This window comes from Cotesia glomerata, linkage group LG2 (genome assembly GCF_020080835.1).
Source record: "Cotesia glomerata isolate CgM1 linkage group LG2, MPM_Cglom_v2.3, whole genome shotgun sequence".
NCBI classification, from domain to species: Eukaryota; Metazoa; Arthropoda; class Insecta; order Hymenoptera; family Braconidae; genus Cotesia; species Cotesia glomerata.
The window spans coordinates 2,303,485-2,312,427 of record NC_058159.1 but is presented as its reverse complement, the minus strand read 5'-3'; the positions used below and the strand labels follow the sequence as shown (position 1 = coordinate 2,312,427).

The 8,943-nt window shown below is 26.4% G+C and overlaps 1 protein-coding gene across 2 annotated transcripts in view; it reads left to right on the top strand.

Annotated features, from left to right (window-relative positions):
- The first annotated feature begins 54 nt into the window (after window positions 1–54).
- LOC123259196 (homeobox protein TGIF2LY-like) overlaps window positions 55–8,943 on the top strand; it is a 29,310-nt gene continuing 20,421 nt past the window's right edge. Inside the window, exon 1 of one of the 2 annotated variants that reach the window (XM_044719533.1) lies at window positions 55–740. In XM_044719533.1, coding sequence (XP_044575468.1) covers window positions 686–740 — 55 coding nt within the window. In that variant the 5' untranslated portion in view covers window positions 55–685. The remainder of the gene's footprint in view (window positions 741–8,943) is intronic. The other variant, XM_044719531.1, reaches the window with a different exon arrangement.

The window sequence follows — 8,943 nt, the reverse complement described above, 5'->3', positions numbered from 1 at the left end:
CCCGGTTAGTTTTTATTAAATAAAATAAATAAATATTAATATCTTGGCTAAAAAAATAAATAATAATAATTATTTAAGTTTGTTAAAACTGAATAAAAATAATTAAAAAAAAACATACCTTAAAAAAAGTGGTAGAGAAATAATAACAGTGCGGTTCTGTCAAACACTGCGTCGCTTATCAGCCAAGCGGACGCCGACGTCATTTTACCGCGTGTTGCCGTGTCAAAGTGAATTTGTTTTAAATTTTTCTAGCTTTTCACATTGTCAGTTCGGATTTCAGTTCTCAAGTGACTGCAATATTATTTATTGACTTATAAATAAATTTTTTTCAACAAAATAATTTTTTTTAAACGAAAGTGACAGCACGTGAGTCCGGCCACGCGTTCGAGGTTAATTTAACGCGCGTTTTAAAATTAATAATAACAATTACTGTTGTTTAAATAATTATTTGAATATTTATTTATATTAATAAATTAATAATAGTTTTTGTGATTGTTAAAAGTGGTTGTGAGGGCCCACCAAGCGTCCTTGAAGTTGCTGTCTACCTGACAAAGAAATAAAACGGTCACGATTTCGTAAATCCACAGCGACAAGAGTAAGAGAGTGTTGGTGGGACTAAATTCGGTTGCCGATTCTCTCAAATAAATATAATACATTTTATTTTATTTATCGATATAATACTACTATGCTGGCGTCTGCAGCTGTTAACACTGACCAGAGGATAGCCATGGATCGGACAGGTATGTCTATTTTTTTTTCCATTTTTTATTTTAACATTAATTGTGATGATTATGATTATTGATGAATGATTATTCTGAAAAATGGCGCTAATTTATTTTTCATTTGATTTTTAGGTAAGACTGTTATGTTGATTATGTTGTAGACATAGATCGTCAGTTTTAATGACAAATGAGTAATTACGCTTAGAGATTTTGTTAATAGCGTCTGGAAAAAAATTGCAGGTATAACGTTGACGACTCGCCAAACTCGGTGTGTGTTTTACCCCCTCTTTTTAACTTCCTTTTTTAAGTGCGCACATCTCGCGCGCAGCTGTCATGATGCTTTTTTATTTTTTATTGTTTTTTATCCGAATTTCCCGTACAGTTGAGAGCTCGTTATTTTTTATAGAATATTCGATGGATTATATGATGCACATTGACTGAGAATTTCTCTCGGCACGCTGATTATCATTAATTTAATTTAAAATTAAGTTAACCGATTTTTTTGATTTTTTTTTAATTATTAAATTTCGACTAAATAATATTTTTAAAAATTGCATTTACAGTTTTTTATAAATAAAAATTTAAAAAAAAAAAAATTATAAATGTCAGCTATCTTTTTATTGACGGTGAATTCACAGCTAATTTTTCAGAATTTGTAGATTTATTTTAACTTAATAGTTTTAATATGAATTTTTATATACTATTTCTTCTGTAACAAATAAATTGTTTATAAATTATTAAAAAATTATCAGATTTCTGCTAAATTCACATTCATAACTTTTTTATAATTTAATTTGAAAGTAAATTTAGCCGACATTTTAATTTTTTTAATTATTAAATTAGGAAAAAAAATATTTTTAAAAAATTGCACTTATAGTTTCAAGTTTTTTACAAATAAAAATTTTTTTTTTAAGAAGGGTTTACATTTTTTCTCTCTCTCGCCCTCTATTGGACAAACGAAAGTATCTCTGTCATACTTGTACAACTTAGGGAATCTTAAAACGCATTTTATGCATAAATAAATGAAAATTTTCTAAAAAAGAGCGAAGCGTTTTTTTCAAAATTTTATCTTATTCATGAGCAAAACTCGTTTGAAAATCAACTATCAACCGCTCTTAATAATTTATTCCATAAAAAAAAAATTCTAAGAATTTTTAAATATCAGCTAACTTAATTTTCATAAATTTAATACAGTCAACGCTCTCTGTATTTGACTCACCCGTACAGGACCATTCTCTGTATTTGGCTCGTCCTTGTCCATAAGAGCTGTGTAAAATCGTCAAATACAGAGGAAGAATGTGGTCAAATACAGAGAGCGTCGACTGTAGTTTTTCCGCTGGAAATTTGTCGCGCAAACTGAAAATAGCGGGAATTTTAGATTTTTTAAAATATAAAAAAGTAATTTAAAATTAATAAAAATAATTATTATTACTATTTTTATTTTTTTTTAATTATTAAATTAGAACAAAAAAATATTTTTTCAAAATTGCACTTAAGGTAAAAGCCCCAATATATGATCATAGACTGGTACATGATCATATATTGGGGCTTTTACCTTACAGTTTTTAAAGATTTTTTTAATAATTTTTTTTAATAAAAAAACATTCTAAAAATTTTTAAACGTCAGCTAACTTAACCCTTTAATGTTCGGCCTTGAATCCCCACTCTTAATTCGAGTCATATATCTTTTTCTTTAAGTGAGAGAGCTATAGTCTTTTTCGTAGAGAGGGGGCCAGAAAAGTAGTAGAAGGGGACGCATGGACACACTACTACAACTAAACCATCTTTCACACAACCTCATAACAGACTATGATTGGCTCTCTCCCCTAACAGCTCACACTGAGATTCATTGCGCTTCCAGAACATTAAAGGGTTAATTTTTATAAATTTAATTCTTTCCGCTGGAATTTTGTCGCACAAACTGAAAAGAGCGGGCACTTTAGTTTTTTTACAATATAAAACAATAATTTAAAATTAATAGTAATTATTTTAATTTTAATTTTTTTTTTTTTAATTGTTAAATAAGATCAAAAGAATATTATTGAAAATTGCGCTTACATTTTTTAAAGATTTTTTACAAACAAAAATTTTTTTTCAATAATTAAAAAAGAAAATTCTAAAAATTTTTGAATGCCAGCTAACTTAATTTTCATAAATTTAATTGATAGTAATAAAGTTAGCCGACATTTTTTATTTTTTGATTTTGTTTAATTTATTAAATTAAAACTAAAAAGATTTTTTTTTAATTGCACTTATAGTTTTTCCAATTTTTCAAAACTGTAATTTAAAAAAAAATTTTTTTTGAAATCATTTTTTCAATAAAAAATTTTTAAACGTCAGCTAACTTAATTTTCATAAATTTAATTGTTTCATAAATTTTTCGCGCAAACTAAAAATAGCGGGAATTTTAAATTTTCTTCAATAAAAAAAAATAATTGAAAAATTAATAATAATAATAATTATTATAACTATTTTTATTATATAACTTATTTACAAAAAAAATCATCGGATGTTTGCTATTTTCAGTATCACATTTTATCGCACTATGATGAAACGGTCAAAAATGAAATAACAAATAAAAAAGCTCGGTTCCTGGACGCGTACTAGTCCGTGGAATACGGGAGATATGTACACATAGATGTAGATAGGATCGTGTGACTGGATTGGGCAACACTTAATACATAACAGTGTATATAAAGTATAAATAAAAGTAAAGTGTCTTGATATTATAATACACTTATTGGTAATCGTTTATTAACGAATCTTTTTTTATTAAAGGTCTGACTTCACATGACATTAACACCTGAGTCAAGTTTAGCATTACTTCAAATCGACTCAACATACTCTTCTTACTCAACTTATGTAAACTTCACTTAGCTCGAATTTACTCGCTACCTAAGAGCAATACAAAGTCGAAGGTTCTCCAGTACAGATGTGCGAGCATTCCTTGAGCCCGTATAATTTATTTAGACCCATACCGCTTTTTATATTTTATATAGTTATTACAGTACACTATAATGAATAGTGAATAGCTGAAACTCATGGCTTATTTAAATAACTTATCATTATCATACGAAATGAATTTTTTCCGGAAAACAGTAAACATTTTAACGGCCTCGAATAAATAATTAATTGTCTATGTTTTCCAAGCTAGGATAAAGCGCCGCGTAATCTTGCACTTCACACTTCAGTTATATAAATAAAATACTCATACCTTAATATAACATTTATATCTATATAAGTCTATATTTACATAAATAAAATTTTGTTATCTCTGTTTGCATAAGAAAAATCTAAGGGAACGTCTTATCCGGACCTAGACAAAAAAAAGTTCTCTCTGCCCGGCAAGGTTCTTTTTTTTTTTAGTATTTTTTTTTTTTTTAAGAGAGATTACTCGCATGCAGTCACTTCCGCGCAAAAAATAAACAGGACAGTCATCAGGAATTTAACTTTCATTAATTTTTTTTTTTATAAAACAATTGGATAATTTCGAGAGTTAAAATTATACACAAAAGGATTTATTAATTAAAATAAATAATACTAAAGTTAGCCGACGTTTTTAATAATCAAATTAGAACAAAAAAATATTTTTTTTAAATTGCCCTTACAGTTTTTAAAGTTTTTTACAAATGAATATTTTTTTTTAATCATTTTTTCAATAAAAAAATATTCTAAATGTTTTTAGATGCCGGCTAACTTAATTTTCATATTAATGAAAATAAAGTTAGCCGACATTTCAAAATTTTTTTATTGAAAAAATTTTAATTAAACAATAAGTGCAATTTTTTAGAAATTTTTTTTTAGTTGTAATTTAATTAATAAAAAAAAATCAAAAATTTTTAGCTAACTTCAGTGTCATATTTATTAATTATTAATAATTTAATTTATTAAATTTTAATAAATAGTTTTTAACATTCAATAAATATTTATTTGGGAGAAAGTACATTTATTAATAGTTTTCTTTTATATTTTTAACTATTAGTTATTTTATTATTTTTAAATTTTAAATTTAAAAATAAAAATAATAAATTTTTAAATTTTATTATTTTTAAATATTAACTATAAAGTTATAAAAAGTGTCAAAAGAAAATTTCTATTTTTGCTTTTAATTTTAAATAAATATTTGTTAACAATTAACAAATATTTATTAACCATTAATAAATATTTAATAACAGTTAATAAATTGTAAATAAATATTTGTTAACTTAATAAATATTTATTAACATTTAATAAATATTTATTAAATTCTCTGATTTTAAAACAATCATTTATTAAAAATTAATAAAGTTTATTAAATATAAAAAAATTCTTCTATCAGTGCAACAATTGTTTTGACAAATGTCATTCTGACATTTGCGATAAATTTGTCTTGGTAATTAAACCTCCGAAATAGTTCAGGATATTTATTTTTATTTTTTTATTTAAAGTTTAAAATATAAATATAAATACTGTCTGAAGAATGTAGATGATGTTATTTTAGCAAAAATAGATGTAGAAATAGAAGATAAGGATGTTTGAATTTAGAGTGGTCGCGATGTGATGCGAGAAACGCGTGACCGCGTGGTGAAAAGCGCGTTCTATTCGCCGTTGGATCGCCCGTACGTGTTGTACATGTATATACTCTCTTACTAGTCGTCTGAGATCTGAGACATTACACTGGTAACCAGTATGTATACATATATATGTATACGTACTGGTTACCAGTGTAATATATATGTATATATATATATATATGAGCCGTGTGACTCCCGATGTGGACCCCGTAGAGAACCTAACCAGCAGCGGCAAAATCCAGACGTTCGCCACGTGGTGATAGCATGAGAAAATTCAAATTTTAAACTTGTCGATTATACACTCTCACATGTATTTATGTCTTCATACGTATTTGTGTCTTGGTAAAATAAAATACAAACACAAATGTTCAAGTATTTTAAAGAAGACAAGTTATAATTTGGACATAAGTTACATATGTTGATTGAGATTTTTAAAACTCTTTACACATATTGTTTAATGTATACATACATGTGTAGTAACATATGTATGTCGATGCACATGTTTATCATTTGTCATTAAAGTAATTTATCTTTTACAGACATTTTTATTTTATATATTAATTTAATGGGCTAATAGCTAATAAAATTATGGAACTTCAATTTTAACTATTGGAGTAAATTTTATCAATAATCACTTGGGTTTTTTTTGTTGGAAAAAACTATTTTTATAATAATAATAATAATAATAATCTATATTATTTAGAGAATAAGAAAAATTTATGATAAAATCGGTTTTTTTTAGTGTCATTGCAAAGGTCTAGATTTGAATTTTCGCCTTTTAAAGGTTTCATTTTATTCTCGCCGATAGTTAATTTATTGTAAGTATTTAGGCTGCATTCGAAAATGATCTCTAGATACAGGATTGAGAAATTACCTGTATCTTGTAAAATATTGACATTTGTAAAGATATAAGCTCATTTTGATGTTACACCCATCGAGACCTTTCATTTGAGTACCCACATCAATTTTTCATATATTTTATATATGAATATATTTTATATATATAAATATATGAAAAATATGTCAAAATGCATGTGGGTACTCAAATAAAAGCTCTTGATGAATGTAACATCGGGATGAGCTTATATCTTTAAAAATGTCAATAATGAAGAAATTATATTGTATTTTGTCAACTTATGATATTTTTAAAAATCTAAATTCATCCCGATGTTACACTCAACGAGACCTTTTATTTGAGTACCCACATCAATTTTTCATATATTTTATATATTATATATATAAATATATGAAAAATATATCAAAAATGCATGTAGGTACTCAAATGAAAGCTCTTGATGAGTGTAACATCGGGATGAGCATATCTTCAAAATATATATTATATATATGTATATATGAAAAATATATCAAAAATGCATGTGGGTACTCAAATGAAAGCTCTTTATGAGTGTAAGACCGGGATGAGCTTATATCTTTAAAAATGTCAATATTCAAGAAAGTACAGTGTAATTTAATAAATGTAATTATTAAATAAAACAAAATTTTATTTATTTATAGGTCACAAATTACGGCAGCCTCATAATGACTGCAAAGTTGCTAATAATAATAATAATTTTTTTTTTTATTATTATTATTTTATTAATTGTAAAGAGTCCATTAAGAAAAAGAGTAATAGTCGAATGATTAATGTATATAGCGCATATCCATTCACATTTAAGGTTGTAATGTCATCCGCGTTATATTCAATGCAAAACATTAACCGCGTGCGCAAGCAGATGTCAAGGAGGTTAGTGTATACGTGTCAGTAGAATCGGTTTTCATTGGACACATTTGTTTTATTGTTATTGTACTTTGTTGTCATTGTTATTAAACAAGATTTAATCTTTAATTAAAGTTTTAGTTGGATCAACAAAGACAAACTAAACGCAAAAGGTTTTTTATCTTACCTCTAGTTTCCGAGATTAATTTTATTATTAAAAAAACTAAAATAAAGCGGTTAGTTTATTTGATAATTGTTATTTTATTAATTAACTGCGGAAGATTAAGCCATTAGATGACGAATTGTCAAAAAAAATATTTATTTCACAAGTACAAGAATTATTTTATGAATTTAATGTAATAGAATTGCTGGACTTTAGCGGCGATTATTGAGTCAACTAAGTTCAATTACTTTCTCGAGGTCTTTGATGGATAATATGTTCGCCTCTACTCATAACATTCCACTATTAATAACATAACGCTTATATAGTACTCGAGAAAAAAAAAAAAAAGATGAATTTAATTAATTAAACAATTTTTATTGTTAGCTTAAATTTCGGGTTCAAGTTATTTTATTTTATTTTTATTATTGTTAGTTTTTTTTTATTACGTGACATAATCTTGCTCGGTCTTGTGACTGGTTAAACTTGCGGGTCTCGTGATTTATTTTAATATCAAATGTTGCTTCGTAAAGTGTAATAGATTCAAAATATAACGCCTTGCTGAGGTGCCAGGAGACGTAAAGAGGTAAATTATGTGTATAGATACTTTACGAGATCATTCAATAATTTTTCATTGAATTGGCAAGGTTACTACGGAAGTTATTTAACTTGTGTCTTGCTATCTTTATTATGTACAAATATATATACATATAGATAGAAATGTGTTACTGTACTCTCATCCGCTTTGATTAAATTTTTATAAAATATTTCATTCTTACATATTTTACTTTAGGATGTTTCTGATAGTAGAAACACTATCATTTTAAATTATGTCTAATGTTGGGCTATAAAAATATTTTTTTTTATTGTACCTTGAATTACTTTTTTTTTAATTTATAAAACTTATTAATAATAATAATAATAATTAGCAACCTCGCAGTCACCATGTGACTGCCGTGACTTGTGATCTATAAATAAAATTTTGCTTTATTTAATAATAACTTGTTAAATTGCACTGTACTTTCTTAAATATTGACGTTTTTGAAGATATAAGCTCATCCCGATGTTATACTCATCAAGAGCTTTCATTTGAGTACCCACATGCATTTTCATATATTTTTCATATATTTATATATATAAATACTAGCGAACCCAGCCCGCTTCGTCGGGCTAAAGCTTAGTGTATTGAACAAAGTACATATATTTCAATACATTGTAAATAATAAATTCTATTGTCGCAATATGTCAACCATCATTCATCTTCGAATTCATTTTCCTTCAAGCTTTGTCTCTTGCGGGTGAAAATTGCTAACCAAACTCATAAACATATCAGTTAGTGTAACATCCACTTTGTGATCTATATAAAAAAATATCGGGCTCATCTCAAAATCGACGATCAAAGTACGACGCAAGGCTTGAGCGTTGTAAATGTGGATAACCTCAAAATCGTATCAATTAAGAAAAAAAAGAGATAATAATTTTTAAATTGTTGTTATTGATTGCAAATTTGTATTTTCTATAGTTATAATTATAACTTTGTATGCAATATATCGAATTCACTTATATTCTTCCTGATGTTCATAAAATTTTAGAATGAACAGCTCACGATACTCCTTTAACATCATCAAGTAGTTCACATTATTTTTCTCGACGGTAAACATAAAATAATTTGTGTTTCCGGATGTTCTTAAGCCAATTATATTTGAAATTACTCCAGCAAATCTTGTTCAGGTATAAAAAAAATTTGGAAAACGGTTGACCCTAAAGGCCATCCCTGGAACTTCCCGCTAA